This window comes from Amblyomma maculatum, chromosome 1 (genome assembly GCF_055883805.1).
Source record: "Amblyomma maculatum isolate TAMU_Amacu chromosome 1, ASM5588380v1, whole genome shotgun sequence".
Taxonomy (NCBI): Eukaryota; Metazoa; Arthropoda; class Arachnida; order Ixodida; family Ixodidae; genus Amblyomma; species Amblyomma maculatum.
The window spans coordinates 72225523-72244557 of NC_139344.1; the positions used below are offsets into that span (position 1 = coordinate 72225523).

General features: G+C 45.2%; 1 protein-coding gene across 2 annotated transcripts in view; it reads right to left on the minus strand.

Annotated features, from left to right (window-relative positions):
- Nucleotides 1-19035, minus strand: part of LOC146202782 (uncharacterized) — a 44720-nt gene that overhangs the window by 15566 nt on the left and 10119 nt on the right. For both annotated transcript variants that reach the window (XM_084588333.1, XM_084588332.1), the window contains exon 5: nucleotides 10757-10899. In XM_084588333.1, coding sequence (XP_084444459.1) covers nucleotides 10757-10899 — 143 coding nt within the window. The remainder of the gene's footprint in view (nucleotides 1-10756; nucleotides 10900-19035) is intronic.

A 19035-nucleotide genomic window follows, 5' to 3' on the forward strand; every position in this document is an offset into this window, starting at 1 on the left:
GGCCCAAGGTCGGAGAAGTGACATCAAAGGAGGCTTGGTGTTTTCGAAGTAATTCCTGCAAAGCTTGGCGGTGAGTCGAAGGAAGGTCAGGATTGATGGTGCCAAAGAGAACGCAGAGAGAGGCATTGGAAGAAGCTGCTGGTGAGGAAGAGGGGGCAGTAAGGGTGATGAGGGACACCGGGTGAATGTCGAGGACACAAGAAAAACATGTCCCTTTAGTCAGCACAATAGGCTCTGAGGAAGTGTTCGAAGCAGCGACAAGCGCTGTGCCATGCTCAAACCGAACAAGACTTGGTGGTAACGCGATTCCACGGGTTAGATGGCGATCAGAAGGCACGATTAGCACATCTCCGTTATCGATGTCAGTAGAAGTAAGCGCGACAAATTGTTCGCATCCAGGGGGCAACACTGAGTCAGTAACGGCAAGCAGGTGATGACGGGGCTCGGGAGGTTCAGAAGACGGATCGCTATCGTTCATGTAAATGACCCTGTCATGACACGAAATGCTGGCTGATGCGGCAGACAGAAAATCCCAGCCTAAAATAATTGGGTAAGCGCATGGTGACATCACGACAAATTGTACATGGTGGCAGACACAGTCAACAAAAACTCGCACTTAGTAAAAGGAATTATTGCACCATTAGCTCCACACAGTTCAGGTCCATCGTAAGGCGTTTTCACTTTTCGCAAGAGGGAGCACAAGTCAGTGTGCATCACAGAAACAGCGGCGCCCGTGTCAACCAAAGCCTCAACAGATAAACCTTCAACCCAAACTAAAATAATATTCAAGGGACGTTCCGGAGGATTTTTGGGATGGCCGAAGAGTGCAGTTTTCCCTCCTAAAACTGCAGTGGTCAGTTTTCCGATAGGTGGGGGGTCGTCAGAGAAGCTTGGCGGAGAGGAGAGGTTGAGCGGCGAAAAGGCGAAGGAGAACGGCGTCTTGAAGGCCTGTAACCACCAGGCGGAGCGGGACTTTCTGGCGGGGGTGATGAGCGTCGGGGATAATCAGGGAATGAATGGTGGTTAGAGCCGGAGAAGCGAGGAGGGTAGTCTGCTTCAAATGAGTCGTAGCCGCGGCGTTCATTTTGGAGCCTGCGATGACAGAAACGGGAAATATGGCCTCGGTACCCGCAGTAATAACAAACAGGGCGGGCTGGGCGCCAGGTGGGGTAGTATGTCGTCACCACAGCAGGTGGTGCCAACGCGGCGACATGAGCAGTGGTAGGCGCCGGCGACGTAGGCGCTCCAACTGCAGGCGGCAAGGACGTGACCTAGCAGTACATTGGCACATGACAGATGGTAGGAGCGACCGGTGTTGGGGGGGGGGAAGAGGTCATTGAGGCTAGCTCTTCTTTGACAATGCTACGCAGGCCTGGCACTTGAAGGATGTGGTACAGATGCAGGGCGGCACAAATTACCTTGAGCCGAGAGCTCTTCACGAATTAATCCGCGAATAAGCGTACGGAGGTCAGCGTTGGCAGTGAAACCAAAGGAAGTGGGGTCAGGCTGCAGGCGTATTGACTGTAGTTCATCAAGGCGTTGACAAGTCGATATGATGGCGTCAATAGTGGTAGGGTTCTGCACAGCCATGGCGTTGCGTTAAAGGCGAGTGGCCCAATACCTTTAAGAATGCGCCGAACCCGCTCGGCCTGTGGCATGGTGTCATTTATGCGCCGACAAAGTGCAAGAACATCTTCTATATAAGAGGTATAGGTCTCATTGGACTGCTGAAGTCGGGCTTCTAGCTTCTTGGCAGACTCCGTGCGAACAGTAGGAGCGCAGAAAATCTGGCGTGTAACTTTTGTTTAAAGGTAGCCCAGTGCGGAATCGTCGATTTATGATTTAGGAATCACGTTTTGGCCACATCAGTCAAATAAAAGGACACATTAATTAGTTTAAGAGAGTCGTCCCACCGGTTGAAAGCACTGACCCGGTCGTAGCTGTCGAGCCAGTCATCAGTGTCGTCGGCGCGGAGACCGGCGAACATCTGCGGGTCGCGCTGACGGCTACTGACAGTCCAAGTGGCAAGGGGAGCTGGAGTCGAGTTGGTAGAAGCCGGAATAGCGGAGTGGCCCTCTTGAGTCATGACGATGGTGGTCGGTGTCAAACGGCGGCCAGAACGGAGCTCCAGGTGGATGCAGGTGACGAAGCAGCAGGGAAATCAAGGCGCACCTCCACCACGTGTAAGGTAACGCGAAGGTCGGACTTGGGGGATCAGGTTTTATTGCAGACCTGGAGCCTTGGTCGCACACTGCAGCCAACCACACTCTGCAATGAAGATGGGTATCTACAAGAGGGAGCAGGATGAAGATGAAGCAGCACGTTCAGCCGTGTGGAAGATGAAGCGCCACACAGTGCTCACAATATATGCAGCGACTGCATGATAACATCAATGAAAAACGAACTTTGGCCGAATGAATGATGTATTTTGCTAAACTTGAGTGCAAACAGACGACACACATTGTAATGATAGCACTTGCAACAATTTTTTACGCGTTTTCTTCAAATACTAAACATTAAATGGGGCCCTAACATGTGTGCAGACCATTATGACCTTTTCTACGACTTCATTCGCGCATGTAAAACATGTGCAGTCTAATTTAAGCTTGTCGATGCAGAGTTCTAAGCACAGCGCAGCAGACGCGCGTCTCACAGAAAGACTCTGAAGTCGGAATTACCCAGCGTGCTTTGCGGCTCATTCAGATTGGACACCACATATTGTGTGCGCGCTGGGAGGGAAGGAGGACTTGTGTGCAGAGTGGTTTAAAGCTGCGCGCTGTGCCCGCTGTCCCGTAGGAACCCGAGCAGCAGTTTTAGTAGAGTGTACTAGAACTTTTGAGTGGAACGAGCGGAGACCGGTTCTATTGTTGGCCGCGGTGCTCGGTCGGGTAGAAAGTTGCGGCGGCGCTGTCGTCGCCCGCACTTGACAAGCGCCCGCTCCCACTCCGCCAGCTGCACCTCGCCTCGACCCGTTTGCACCGCGTGGTTTTCATGGTTGGTGCGTAGTTTTCTTTCCTTGTGATTGATGCCTAATCTGGTTGGCACGAAAAATTTCTTCTGACCTGCCCTCTGCGTGCGATGCCTCCGAAGCGACGGCTGAATCACTGCTACGCGCCAGAATGCAAGACTGGTTACGCGCGGACTAAACAGGATCGTAAAAATTCTCCCTTTTCAAAGCCCCCGCAGATGAAGAATGGCAACTGCTTTGGCAGAGACACCTTCGCAGGCTTGACAAACTGCGCTGTCTGCATCCAATGCCTTATTGGATGCAGACTGCACAGTATGAGAGCTGCGTTCTGAGCCTCGTTTTGTATTAAGGGATTATGTGCACATCGTGAACGGGGCTAAAGTTCGAATATCTAGAGGCTCGCCAACGCTTTCTCCCGTTGCGGTGCAGACTATCTTGCCAAACTTGCAGTCGTATTTGAGTGTGAAAACGCTGACACCGAGGCCGGAAAGGAAACGGCGGCAAATGGTGGCTGCAGGAAAGTAGAATAATTAGCGCCGTCGCTCAGACGACTTTCCCTTACTTCCCCAGGCGAAGTTGATTGCGATGACAGTTGAAAGTAGACTGATCACTGCATTGGCCTTGCCGACCTTCGAAACTTAGCGCTTCCATCCAAGTCTTGGGCACCGCACGAATTCCTCAACTTTTCGCACTGGATGCGATCTTTCAAGGAGCTTTCTTTAAATCTAACTGGATTTTATACAGTAACAAAAATGCATTTTTTTGAAAGGCGTCAACAAGTCTCCTGACTATGCACGCAGAAATGCACAGCAGCATTTAAAGTTCAGCCGATTATAGAAAACCTGCGCTTCAAGACTATGCTGGGGAAGAGTCTGGGCGCACAGTATTTGTAAATAAAATGTGTTGCGATCTTTCAAGGAGCTTTCTTTAAATCTAACTGGATTTTATACAGTAACAAAAATGCATTTTTTTGAAAGGCGTCAACAAGTCTCCTGACTATGCACGCAGAAATGCACAGCAGCATTTAAAGTTCAGCCGATTATAGAAAACCTGCGCTTCAAGACTATGCTGGGGAAGAGTCTGGGCGCACAGTATTTGTAAATAAAATGTGTTGCGTTGCTTCCTCTCCATTTGCGTTTGGTGGCATTGCTTTTTTTCTTCTTATTAGCTTTTTAAATTTTCTCTTGGGTGTTTGCCTTAATTCTTGTATTTTATTTCCAATTTGTTTGCCTGCGATAACCTCTGGTTCGGTGCAGGGTTTCTCTCACATTTAATTTAGTTTTTGTATTGTTTTCTTGAGAGTTTTAGAACAAAAGGGGCATTGCTGCTTTAGGACTGGGTAGCAGCGCTCCAAGTTCGCCTGAACTATAGGCACCGCACCTCGTCTATATGAAATGATTATTGAATATGTGAATTGGAGGAGCACTCCTTATAGGAGATATGCTCTTAGGAAACGTATACTGCCGATTACAAGTCGACCCCCCAACTCGCGACCCCTTAGGGCAAAAAAAAGTTGATTCCAAATTTAGGTCGACACAGCACCTTGCGGTCCTAGCTCGCCCAAAAACATTTTCAGAAGGCAGAGTCATAAAGAAACATTTATTCATTCACGAGACATCTGTCGTCGCTTGTGAGGACACAGTTGCAATCATCATCTTATAAGCCACTGCTGCCGCTGGTCGTCGGAAGCGGTGCCGAGATGCCGCACGTGGAGAACGTCGCAGAGACCATGTCTGTTGGTAGTTCATACCAGGCATCGCTGACCCACTGCGCCACTTCGCCCAAAGAAGCTCGCTTCAGCCATCCTGTTGGTGTCTTTGGATTTTCTTGCTGGAACCACTCGTAGAACGCATCGATGCGGTCTTTGAATAGCTTGTTTAGCACCACGTCCAGTGGCTGAAGAATAGGTGTCAATCCGCCCGGAGTGATGACCAGGTTGCATCCCGCACCACTACTGCTTTTTTCACACGGCCGATTAAGTGGCCGCGGAAAGAGTCAAGACTGAGCATGCTGCGGTGCTTCAGCAGTGCCCCCGGACGCCTGCACCACACGAGACGAAACCATTCGAGGACCATTTCATCATTAAAAAATCCCTTCTCATTCACCCGCACGATGACTTTTGGCGGGAACCTTTCCTTCGTCGGGAACGTTTTCCTCTTGAACAGAAGGAATGGCGGTAACTTGTACTTATCTGCCGTACAGCATAACATGACCGTGAAATGGTTGTGCGTGTTGACCGTTGTCAGCAGGTGGACCTGGCACTCCCCTTTTGTGGACACAGTCCTATTGTAGGCATATCAAACCAGACTGGAGTCTGGTCACCGTTGCCTATTTGACCAAGCAGGAATGAATGTGTTGCCCTCAGGTCATTCACGTAGCGCAGAAAGACGCTCACTTTGTCTTCGTAGGCTTCAGGCGACCGTTGGCATACGGTCGTTCGTCGCCTTATGCTTAGGCCGTTCCTCTTCATGAAATTCGTCACCCACTTCTTCGACACTTTAAACTCGGTACGCGGGATGCACATCTCCTCCGCGACAGCGCGTGCCTTTGTTTCAATGTCATTGTAGCAAACACTCAGGCTTTTGCTTCTCTGGTCGTGAACCCAATCTCAAACCGCCTCCTCAACGGCAGGGTATTGTCTGGACTTCAGCCCACGAAAGGAACGCCGTGTAGCAGCACACGCAAAAAGCTTACTTTTTTGTTTTAGCCTCTCACACACTTTTCTGAAACGTTGAACTTCCGCCCTGCTTCGACGTTGTTTTCCAACTCGGCGTAGAGGAAGACTTGCCGCTTGAAAGCAGCGCTGTACTGTTGCCGAGGTTGCGGCGGCATCTTGCAAGGCATCCGTCGAGTGACACAAACCACATACCCCGCTGTTAGCTGTCACGTAGGCTAGAATCCAGGCAGTGCGACGAGAAGAAAAGGCGAAAGGCACACAACGTTGCACAACACACGAAAATGCTTCTCGGCTCATGTGACTGGTCATGTGTGGTCATTTTGGATTGGATTTGTAGCTGTCCCATTTGTATCAAGCATTGCCAGCCTGCCCGGCTTTGGCCGTTTTTTCGTGGAACGCCCAGGGTTTGTCGATGACAAGTTGCTATCATATTAAAACAAACCTTTGGTGCATATCTCAAATAAATTCGTTTTTTTTTAAGTAGATCCACTTTCGCATTGTGTCTGACAACTTTTACGGAATTGCGAGTGCACGGGGTGTGATATTATCTGCGACTCGATCTAAATTACTTTTGACCCTGCATATAAGCAGACTTTAAGACTCCGCGTATATGTTGACCCCCCAGCTGTTGGAAGGACATTTTAAAAAAAATGTTGACTTATACATGGCAATATACGGTAACTGTAACTTTCTCGCTTTTACAAATAAGCTGCGCTAAACGACGCGAACGAAAGCATACGCAGGCGATCACGGCTCGGGTTGCACAGCAAAACAGCAATCATTGCACGTTACTTGTGTTTATATAATTACTCGTCATGACCGCTGGCACAGGAACTGGTGTTTCGTACCAGAGTGTGCTTATACTAACGCGGTCGCGGTTGTAAGCATGTGTGTGTGTGCGTGCGCACGTTGGGGGGGGGGGGGGGGGGTGTACAAATTTGTAAGCCTTTCACACGCCACTATTCATTCCTTTGGACTTTTTACTGGGTGTGGTCACAGACCAGTTGTTCTCACCGAGAGGCAACAATTCATTTCATGCCGCGCGAGCATGAGTCAAATTTCTCCGCGTGCCGACTGCAGCGCCACTGCCAACTTTCCACACGCGCGGGCCCTCTCCGCAGCAGTCGGTCGCGCCACTCAAAAAGTTCTAGTACACTTTAGTTTTAGGACATGCTGAATTTTATTTAAAAAAAAAAACATGTCCGTCCACGTGCTTTGTGAATCCTGAGTGCCATGGAGGAAGGGAAAAATCAGCGAGCGCGATCGCTCGCGATGGGGGCATGAGGGAGGCAGGTAAAAGTGATGTGATATCCGGTTTTGTCAGAGCTTTCACAGGAGGCCGCTAAGTGTGGTGATTTGAGAAATATTCATTAAAATACTTTCTGCTCATTTCTTTTCATAAAGTGTGTTGTTTTGGTCACTCTCAATGCAATAGCTACTATCTGCGCTAGAAATCTCGGCGGCAATTTTTTTTTTTTTTATTCAGTATACCTTTAAAGATCTTTTTTGTACACAGACCTCTATGGAGCTTGACCAGACCAAGTAGTGTGGTTCGAATTATCGTGGTTCGAATTGACAAGCTTTCATTGAAGTTATCAAATGATTCATCCCTATCCCCTAAGGCACTGCAAAAGGAGCCATCGCATTTCACCTCCTGAAGTCACGTTTGCGGGAACGGGCGCCTCGTATGTTGGCGTTCTTTGATGCTTTGCCCCGCTACACCTGTGCACTGCGGGAAAGCAACTGTGGCGGAGCGCCGCTGATCAGTTTTTCACGTCGCGAACGCTTGTTAGGTTATGTCCGGTTGATCGCAAAACGTATTATACGGCCATAGTTTGTCGAAATTTCAAACATAGTAACCGGGAAATAGTATTTTCCGGGAACATATTAACCGACAGAAAAATTGTGTAACTCTATAGGTGTTTTACTGCTTGCGATTTTGAACATATGAAATGGCAAATTGTATGAACTGGGAACATATCAAAGAGGTTCTACTGTATAGTAGCCACCAAACTGAAAAGCTTGTAGTCCACTGCGGGTGCACAAGCTCTTATAAGGCTCTAGAAATAACAAAGGAGCAATAATCAAGAAGAGTAAGAAATGTACAACACAGACAGGGAATCCTATGATTTTGCTTAGCTACAATTTTACACACCATGACAGTCTGTTTTTGGTTGAAATATTAAGCCTTGACAAGAACAGTTGTGCCATTCTTGATCTCAGCATCGTCGGAAAAGCTAGCTGTCTATTACCAAAGGAATCTGAGCAATCTTTGCAGTTGTGCCTTTTCTTGGACACATTCACAAGTTACAACTCCAGTGCCTTCCCATTACGACATGCCTGCTGCCTTTTTACTGCATCCTCCCGACTGCATGCATGCATTCCATGATGCTAGGCCATATGCATGAAATTTCCAACAGCATTGCTCCTTTTTGCATACCACTAACCCAGAAATGTGCTTAGACCTTTTCAGGCAACTTTTCAGTGCTGGTTCTTCTGCTGTTATCACATGAATCGCCCTCGGGCACAATATGCACTTTGCTCTATGCAGGTCATTCAAGTCCACTCTCACCCACCCACCATATTTGATGTGTTCAAATGAAGCAGGATGAAACTTGTGTTCTCCATTTGGAATGATGCCCTAACTTCCACGCAACATCACAAAAACAAAAAGGTCCAGCAAGGTTGACTGCATTCTAACTTCATCACTGGTGCATAACATGGGACAGCTCCTCAGAGGGAGCAGTGGAAAGTCGGACAGAGGATCAGGAAGTCAACCACCTCTACTGCCTGAAATATTCTCAAGGAAACAATGTGCTCTAGAAGGGTTCTCCTTCAAGATAATTTAAATACAAAAGTGCATAAAAGAGGAAGACAGCCTAGGAAAACAGCAAAAGCATTCAGTAAAAATAGGAAAGCGGGGAGAGCCATATGTTTGAAGGATTTATGGCCCTCTAGAAGGAGAATAAACAAGCCCACTCATGACCTTAGTCTGGCCAAATGTCACAAGGCCACTTCAGGCTTTAACCTTCCTCTCCCTGTCTTCAACTGCTCATTGTCGTATGCAGCCTTGCTTGTAGGAGATAAACCAGATCAACCAAAATTTCAGGAAATTTAAGAGGTGCATCAAAATTCTTAGGCATTCCATGAAACACATTTAACCTAGACCATTCAAGAATTTGAAGGGCCTATGACAGCTCTGTAAATGTAGTACAGACAGAAAGGTCAATGACGGGATGTACAAACATGTCAATATACTGAAAGGGAAGAAAGGTAATAACCTTGACATGCACTGTGGTGGTTAACACCTTCTTCTGTATGTATGTAAAAATAAATAAAAGAAATATTGCAACCAACATGCACCGTATTTACTCGCATAATGATCGCACTTTTTTAAAAAAATACTGACGCAAATTTCGGGTGCGATCATTACGCGGGGTAAATTTTCTACAAAAAATTTTTGAGCACCGAAAACGCAAACAAGTTGCAGGTCAGACGTCTTAGAACATATATCTCGATTACAACCAAAAATAAAAGCTGAGTAAGGCTTACCTTCGCAATAAACACGCACATTAAGCATCACATGGAGTGCACAATGCCCATTTATTTTTTTTCGTCAGTACTCTAATCAAAGTCTGAATCCTCACCATCCTCGCTTTCACTGCTGCACGACTCATCGGAAACGGCAGTGTCGTCGCTGGGAGCATCTTCACTATCCCACAGGAAGTCATCTTCCGTTCCATCCAAAGCGTTAGATATGCCTGTCTTCTTAAAACTCTTAGCCACTACCTCGTCGGGGGCTGGGAGCCGCTGGCACAACGACGTCCGCCGCCTCAGGGAAAGTCCATTCCGTCACATAAAGCGAGTCGTCCAACCGGAGCTAGCGCGGAAATCCTTTGCGGCGATTCCCAGCTTCCTGGCAGTTGTGCGCGCCTGCGTCTGTATCATTTCTAATGACACTGCACAACCATCCTTGCGCAGGTCCCTCACGTATTCTAGGACCGCCTCCTCAACACGAGGGAACTTGCCCGTTTTGGGTCCACGGAAAGCCCGCCGTGTCTTGTTCGTAGCCATCAGCTTCTCGCGCTGCTTCTTCCAATAGCGTATCCTCATTTCGTCCACGCCGAAATGCCTACCAGCAGCGCGGTTGCCATGCTCCAGTGCATAGTCGACAGCCTTGAGCTTGAACGCGGCGGTGTAACTGGCATACCGCCCCATGGTGAAATGGCGTAAACTCGCACAAAAACACAAAGCACGCTACGACGCTGCCGAATTGCAAAATGGCGAACACTGCAAAGCATGGAATCATGGGAACTCTAACGTTACTAGACTAGGTTGGGAACTCGTCGGAATGCATTCGCTGCGGGATGACTGCAGATCAACCACCAGGCGGCTCCATGTTCGGGGTGGGATCATTACGTGGGGAATTTAAAAAATGGAATTTTGACCTCAAAATTCAGGGGTGCGATCATTACGCGAGTGCGATCATTATGCGAGTAAATACGGTAAGTGGTATCTGGGAAACTTCCACTATCTAAAAGGAAGAATAAACTTCATATCAGTGAGCTGTCCATCACCTTGTTTCGAAAAGAATTTGCATGCCTTGACCACCAGTTCCTGGACGTGCACCTTGCCGCTACTAGTCGTTAGCTGCTAGTTGTCAGCCTACTCCAACTTTTTTTGTTGTTGAATGTCAGCACAACTTTCCAGCTACTTGTAATAATTGTTAGGTGCCTTTTTGCAACATTTTCACACATTACGTTAAATACCTAAATTTTTTTGCTCTTTCCAGATGGACTAAGCGCATGCCTTTCACACTGCAATATGTCCTTAAGCACATTTCCTTGCATTTGTTTTGTTTGTTTTTATGTTTGTATCCATCTCCCCCACTCCTTTATCCTTTGAAGCCTAGCCACTGCGTGTGAAACAGAAAATATAGAGCATTTGAGCAAGTTGCCTGATGGCAAAAATAATGGCAGCAACACAAAGGAAAATTTCGTTGACATTGGGCTATAGTGTAACAGACAAAATTTGTACACCTGCTGCTTCCGACCGCATGCATTTTTGAGTCGTGCAAATCCACCTGCCAATTCAACGGCATTGGTACCTACAGCTTCCAGAATCTGCTCATCCTTGCAAGCAGTTAATGATGGTGTCGTCGATGGTGGCTGGACGAGAACAGTTGGTATATCAGCGGAATCTATGGGTGATGCCTCCAAGATGGTGAGCTCCATTGTGGCTGAACTCTTGCTATCTAAAAATGAAAATTGGGCGTTGCTGTAAACATTGTTTCACCGAGAAATCTGACATGTTCATAAACATAATAAATTTGATTTTGCACAAACTCAAAGCATCATTAAAATATTGCTGACTTTATGAGCAGCACAATTTCAGTAGCTTGAATCAACGTGCTTGGTGCATTCATATACCTGTTGCCAGAAAACAAGAATGGCTTAACAGGTCCACACTATGACAGAAGTTTGAGCAGCTATAATCCTTGTGTATCATGCACCACCAGTGGCCTATCCTCAATTTTTCTTGGGTGCAGCATGAGGCACAAGTGAACCACTGATGAAGCCAGCTTCTATGAACTGCCAAGAGATGGCAATAGTAGTGACCAGGCATGGGTGCTTTTTGAAGGCTCTTCCAAAAATCTGTTAAAAAGACTCACTTGCCAAATAACTAGGGGGCTCTGCTACTTGCTTAACCCTTGACCTATAATTCTATGCCACTATCTCGTATATATTCAGTAGCTTGCAGTTGTAAACTATGCAATTATGTGAAGACATATGCAACTGTAAAGCCCCACTTTAACCAAACTAAATGGACATGCCTGCGTGGCTTAGGAGTAGAGTCTCACTCCCCGCCCAAGAGTCCTCCCTGGAAGGTTTGATTCTCATCTCATCCTCCCATCAAAAAGAAGAAGCCGTGGTTGGCAGCCTCATGTAATGTCATGTAGTTTCATGACGTTGCACAACCCATCGACTACTTAGTACCTGGCCATGCTCACGATTTTCACTCACAATGGTGACAGCGCTGTCAACACTGGATTTTCTGCACAACAGGGGCTTTAACATTGTTGCATTAAAACAACAGACACTTTGTATCTTCAGCATGTAATTTCTCCTTGCTTTTTCCCTCTGCTTTACAAACTTTTCATGCTCTTTTTTCTCGGCTACTAAGGGCCTATAGGAGGTCGTCACTGAGGCCGTACTATCAGACGGCGTGAGCACTGTCATGCCTTGTCCGCCAAGTCAATGGTCATTGGTGGAATCGGCACGCATCAACTCGCTCAGTATCAAGTTCGCTGTTAGGGGCCCGCCGCATATTGGAAGTGATCCATAAAGTTTTATCAAGTTGTTAAATGCTTCCATATTCACTTTTCGTTGCGAAGCCTTTTATGCACAGGGAGTCTGCAGCGGTATATTCCTGCGTGTTCGGTGTTGCAACCACAGGCATTTGTCCGTGCAACCGCTCGACAGCGAAAGTGGCCAGCTGCGCATTGCATGAAACACAACTTGCAGCTCATCAAATCCGTTACCAGTTAGCACGCCACTGAAGCAGAACACGTCTTGAAGAGACAACGCACTATTAATTGTCCAAATTTCAAAACTAGTGTGGCTGTGAAATGCACATTTCTAGTGGCGGCGGTCAGCAAACTGCCAAAGCTTTCACAGGCGCCGTTCCAGCAGTAAAGCGAAGCGTCTTAATTGCTCAATTTGGGTGACAGACAGTCGAGCAAATACTGTCACACCCTCGTAGCATAAACGACACACCCAGCGAGAATGTTTTGCTAATGTAGTATCGGCAGCTAGCTCTGTTTGAAATGCACATAACCTGGAACCTAGGTTCGCAACAACGAGATGTGCAATGATAACCCTTGGTACAGTTGTAATACGCCACTTGCAAGTCAACAGAGGTGAGTTTGCACTAGCTAAGAAAACAGGCACATCGCAATTTACTCGCTTCTAAAAACGGCAGATAAGCCATCGATACCCTCAGGTACGTGCGGCTCTTGGCCTCGTCCGCTTGCCAAAAAATTACGCTTCATGAATTTGTATGTTTTCACTGCTTCACCTCTCGCAAAACTTAAACCGCACTTCATAAGGTAAGCCCAGACGTCAGTGAATTCAACGCAAAGCAGTGGTCTTGTAGTACGTCGCATGCTATGAAGTTACCGCAGTCATGCGAGCCGATGCATGTTTTCAGGAAGTCGAACATTTTATCTGGACCGTCGTTTTTCTTGTTCCACGCAGTCCACGGGTGTATCCACTCACGCACGGTTTTCGCTAGCGCACACAGAAATTCCAACAAGATGCGAAAGGCGCACCCCACGGATCGCAACAAGATGAATACTGCGGCTGGTTGAGGCACACATGAACATGACCACACATATAGCGAATGCCGCGCCGGCTGCTAGTGCCCCTTGCGGACAGCGTCACGTGAATACCTCCTATAGGAGCAGTTTCTTAAAGAATAGCTTAGGAAACTATAAAGGAATGGTTCACTTTTAGCTGCCTGCAGTGTGCATGCAGGATATTGGCTGTAATTTTTATAGGGTTCTGCAAATCTAAATAAAATGGACAAAGTCTGCTCAGCCAATGTTGCCTTTAAAGAGGCTGCCTCTACGCGATACTTGCACAGTAACAATTTAAGATGGGGTGACACTTTGAAATTAGCTTCAAAATTTGGCTTTACAGCAGTAGTAATAAAAGCTGACATAAGATTTGCAAGGAATTTTAAATATAGACGCAGCTTGCATTAGAGTTAAAATTATTTTTAAATATTTAGAAGCATTTTTATTTTTTTATTTTTCTACATTATGTACCTTTTCCTTAAGATCTACTATCCACAGAGCATTGCAATTTTGTACAAAGGTAGCAACAAACGCTTCACAGCAGCGGAACTAAAATTGTGCGTGTACAGCAAAGACTAGATTTGTTATGTGTTTTACTTTTGTCGATGCATGAAAATTGCCACTCTGACTGGTCTTTTTAAACTAAAAAAAAAAAAAAAAAAAAAAGAAATGCACCTAAGTTATCGATTCTAGTTATAGTTATGCAAATACCACTAATTAGCACATACGAGAATTATTGTTTGCTTATACCTTATAGCTCCCAAGAAAAAGGTACACAAACCTCAAAAAATGTTTTGAGAAAAACGTTGATAAAGTATTTTGAAGCATTTGAAAACAATTTTATTCCTCCAAATTCCCTGGGCTATAGTCTTTTAAGTGGCAGCACTGCTATACCCTTTCTCTTTGTCTATTCAATCTTTCTTTCCTGTCATCAAATCTCAGCTTGAAATCACTTTTTTGGACCCGCCGTCTATCTATAGATGTTAGTGTTGACACACACAGGTCCTGAGATGGCTCTGAAATGTTTAGCACCCTTACTCGTGCTACATTTCCATCACTAAAGCATGCAATTGCATCATCGACAGCTGTCTCACCTATTTTAAGACTGACAAATGTGGTTTGAGGACACCTCATCCAAATTAATTGGTTTAGTGCCCCACTGACATTCTGGGTCCTCTATTGAAGGCATCTTGAACATTTGCTTCAAAACAGAAGAGCAACACAAGAAGCCCTACTGGCTTCAAAATGTACTAACTCACAAGAGTAAATTCCAAACCGTAACCAGAGTTTCTGATCAAAAACTTCAGATCATTTACTTTTTGCAAGTATAGGAAACGGCGACATCCACCCACTTTTCCTGCCAATGTGCCGAAGAAAAAGGGCAAAAAAATATATGTTTTGAAACCACAAATATCAAAGTGTGGTATATTTCCAGAAAGATGAAGAAATTCTTTATCAAGCAATGACAAAACCTCAAAAATGTTTTTTATCAAACCACGTCTCACCCCACCTTAAGCACTGTCACTGTTTGGCAAACTCTGCAAGTCAAAAATTCCCGAACTTAAACAAGAAACAAGCCTATCATTATTAATATATTTTTGGCAAGAGTTACATATGAGGATATATATATGTATCCAGTATGCAAGATTAAGATACCATAGGTTATACCCGCTTGAAAAATTGTTCATAAAGCTTTTGTTAATGTTAAACCTACCACAGAGAAGTCTGATTAAGAGCTCATTTTTTCTAAAGCGTGATATGAAATCTAAAAACTTAAGGCGGTGACATGGCTTTAAAATTGCAATGCCCAGGGAAGTACTTTTTTTGAAAATACCCTTTTCTGCTTGTACGCCTCATTATTTATGATATCCCAAAGTTTTATAGCTGAAATCCACCAGGAAGTGCTCCAAAAAAATTGTTTTATGATCAACGTTGGCTCAGCATATCGGGAAAATGGTTGAACAATTGCCGTTATTCTCTTGTTTCAATTTTATGACCAATTTGTGCAGCCTATTTCTTCAAGAATGATTAATATATTATGACCCCATTTGTTTTGCTGCATTCTTGGAACAGTACTGCAGGTCAAGACACTCTTTTTGTTTAAAATTTATTAGTTCTAAAGTTCTAGTCTTAGACAGGAAAAATAGAAAAGTAGGCTTAGAAATTTATATGCAGAGGACTAAGGCAATGCTGAACAGCCTCGGGAAAGAATAGCAGTTTACGTTAAGCAGTGAAGCACTGGAAGCGGTAGGCGAATATGTCTACTTAGGACAGGTAGCAACCGCAGATCCGGACCATGAAAGGAAAATAACTACGAGAATAAGATCAAGATAAAGCACATTTGGCAAGTACTCGCAAATTATGACTAGCATCTTACTGGTATTGCTCAAGAGAAAAGTTTATAACAGTTATATCTTACTTGCACTCACCCATGGGGCAGAAATGTGAAGGCTAACAAAAAAGGGTTCTACTTAAGTTGAGGACAACCCAGAGGGCCATGGAACAAAAAATGGCAGGTGCAACATTAAGAGATAGGAAGCATGCAGAGTTGGTCAGAGAAATAATTAGTGTTAATGACATTCTAGAGGAAATCAAGAAGAAGAAATGGGCATGAGCAGGGCATGTAGTATGAAGAGAGGTAACCGATGGTCGCTAAGGGTAACAAATTGTATTCCAAGGCAAGGAAAGTGTAGCTGGGGGTGGGAGAAAGTTAAGTGGGCGGATGAGGTTAAAAAGTTGCACGGGTGAGTTGGATGCAGCTAGCGCAGGACCCGGTTAGTCGGAGGAACATTGGAGAGGCCTTCGCCCCGCAGTGGGTATAGTCTGGCTGATGATGATGATGACTGTAACGAAATTTCTGGCATAAAATTTATCAGTCTACGGCAAATATACTGCAACAATTCAAAACAGAACATCTATGCCCTCTCGGAAGAAAAATCTATTAATGTCTTCACCTGCAGCATGCCAGTAGAAACACGATGAGTGGTGAAACAGCCTTCTGCCACAATTTGTTAATTCTTCAGGCTTTGCACAAGAATTAACATAGAAAAATATATTGTAAGAAAAAAAATGTCTAAGATATATAACCATGAAATTTTGCAAGAGCAGTGACAAAAATTATTTTCAGTAAGTATAAGTTTCGTGCAAATCAAACAAGATATAAAAAAAAAATGTAGAGAATTTTGGCTAGAATTCTAATATTGTGTGACAGCGGAGTTGCACAATCTTTCTGTGAATATGGACCTGGTGCACTGCAGTTTCAGCTATATATGTGGTGCCATGTGAGAGCTGCCGAATCAAATGAAGGAGGTTTAAATGTGGCCTCCGCGATCAGCTCCGGTGCAATGGTGCACTTGATCGTGGAGGCCATGGGTATAACCCTCTTGAGGCACCACCTAAGAGCTGCCGCATCAAATGGTGGAGGTTTAAACCTACTTAAGCCTGGTTATAATGAGCTAAAACACCCACCGTGGTGGCTCAGTGGTTAAGATGCTCAGCCATTGAACCTGAGTATCTTGGTTCTGACTCTACCAATTTGAAACACCTCCGGTCATTTTTTTTAGTGTGAATGACAAGAGGCCATCCATGGTCAGTCAGTGGCCACTCACAGACTCCATCACTCGCTCTTTTGGCTGGCGAGCTTGAAAGACCCGCCAGGGAGACTCACGTGTTGGAGCTGCTACGCTAGACTTCGTTTGAATTTATGCAAAGCCATGTGGTTGTAACCTCACAAAAAAGCTTAGCCAATCAGAACAATGGCACAAGCATTAGAAGATTTTACTAGGCCCCGACCTTCTATATTAGTGCAATTAGTGCTTTTGCAATAAAGAATTTGCTGTAAGTCATGTGCGAGGAAATCCCGGCCATGGCAGACTTGAATGTAAGTGAGGAAGGCATTTTATCTTTGCTGCTTAACTTAGACGTTAAGAAATCACCAGGAATCGACTTATTACCAAGCGCCTTTCTCGTACGCTACGCCGAATGGTGTGCAAAATACCTTGCCCCAGTTTTTAACATGTCTCTACAGTATGCACAGCTGCCACAGGACTGGAAATAGAGTAAAATCATTCACGTGTCGAAAACAGGAAGTAACTTACTTCTTACGACATATAGGCCCATTTCACTGCTTTGCACATGCGCTAAAACGTTTAAGCACATCATATCCAAGCACGTATCAGTTTTCGTCGAAGAAAATCAGATTATTAATAATGCGTAACACGGTTTCCACAAAGGACTATCAATTGTAACACAACTGCTAGAAACATGTTATGTTATATGGGGTTTTATGGCGCATAAGCAACTGCAGCTATCATGCGCCAAACCACGGCCGGTCTCGAGGGAGAGAGCGTTTCTTCTCTTACGGCCTGTCCAATGGGGTCTGTTTCCACCGCCCGCCGCGCCTCGGTGGGGTCGCCACAGCCCCATTGCTGCTCCTCCGCTACAGCCGTTCACACGCAAGGAAAACGCGTGCTCGCTCTTCGCTCCGCCCGCATCGGTTGCAACTGGCAGGTCCTGATATTTCACCCCTTATGGCTTATAGGAAGAAGCCGTAATCAGCGTCTGATTTATCGTGTATGAGCAATAAAATAGTCAATAATGCGCGTGCGCGCGGGTTTTCGTCAGTGCTGTCGCGCACGGTCGAATGAAGTTTCGGGTGCACTTACATCAACACTTATTGCGCCTAAATTTTTCACAAAACTATATGTACCATTTTATGCAGTGTGCCTCTGAAAGCTGTAAGCAGGTATAGCGCGACCTGACGCTAGTGCTTGGCAAACTGTTCGGTGGATATTCCAAGTATTCTGTCAACCGCTGCAGTTTTCGTTTAAGCAAAAGAGGCACTGACGAAAATTCATAGCACGTCTCAGATTCAGAGTAAGGAACAAAAATTTACGCATACAGTTAAAATTTCAGTTGTCTAGTGATGTGGGCTGTTCTAGCTTCGTTTAAAACAAATCAGTAGGTTGAAAGACAGCAGATGTATACGTATAGTCTCGCGACTGACGCACACGTAGACAGGCTTAGTCAGTTTAATACCAGTGATAAAAAAAAAAACATTTAATCAAGGAAATGGGTATAAACAGATATGCATAATTGAAAAGAGTAGGATGAAAGACAGCAGATGTATACGTAGTCTCACGACTGACGCACACGTAGTCGTCAGTTTAATACCAGTGATAAAAAAAAAAACATTTAATCAAGGAAATGGGCATAAACAGATATGCATAATTGAAAAGAGCAGCAAACAATAAAAAAAAATGACCTTCAAAGTTAACACATTGCACTCCTTCATCAAAACGGTACATGCGGCTAGAAAATTAAAGTCTCAAAATCTTTCTGGACGGTTTGTGCACATAAGGAGCTGGCCTTTCGTTCCTGTCTGTCACCTTCTTAGCATAATTGACAAGAAGGAGTCTGAGAAATTTCTCACATATTAAAGAAGCGGACCTTGGCTATTGTCAATGCCTTCCGGGTAACTCAGCAAAGGTGAGTTCTCAAGTGCTGGCTGGATTAAGATTTGAGGGACTTCAAGGATATTTGTGTGCGGTAGGTGCAGGACAGCTTTTTCAAAAAAAGACAACCTTGTCCAAGAGAGCTACAAACTCTGGTTTTGGATAATGCAGTCCGCTAGAATCTTGTCCTTGCAGAATAGTGTACATGGGGCTGCTTCTTTCGCTGGTTTCAAGAAGGATAGCACAAGCGTCACACTCGAAGTCACTGATTAACTTCACAATGTATCCGGCGACGTAAGCTAAACCAGAATACGTGAGAGTGGGTAATGGGATGACAGGAGATACCATCACTTCTTTCAGTTCCTCGGTTACTGACTGCGGCAGAGCTGAAATAATTTCGTCGGTGTCGACACTAGGTGCCTAGGCGCGCAATACAGCGCGACATACAACTCTTATAGTCACCTCTGAATAAGTAGCACAGAGAAAAGCTTTTATATCTATTATTGAGGAGTGTCCCTTGAGTAACAATGGCGAATGTGTAATAAGCAAAGCATTCTACCAAAATAACGGGGCAGCGATT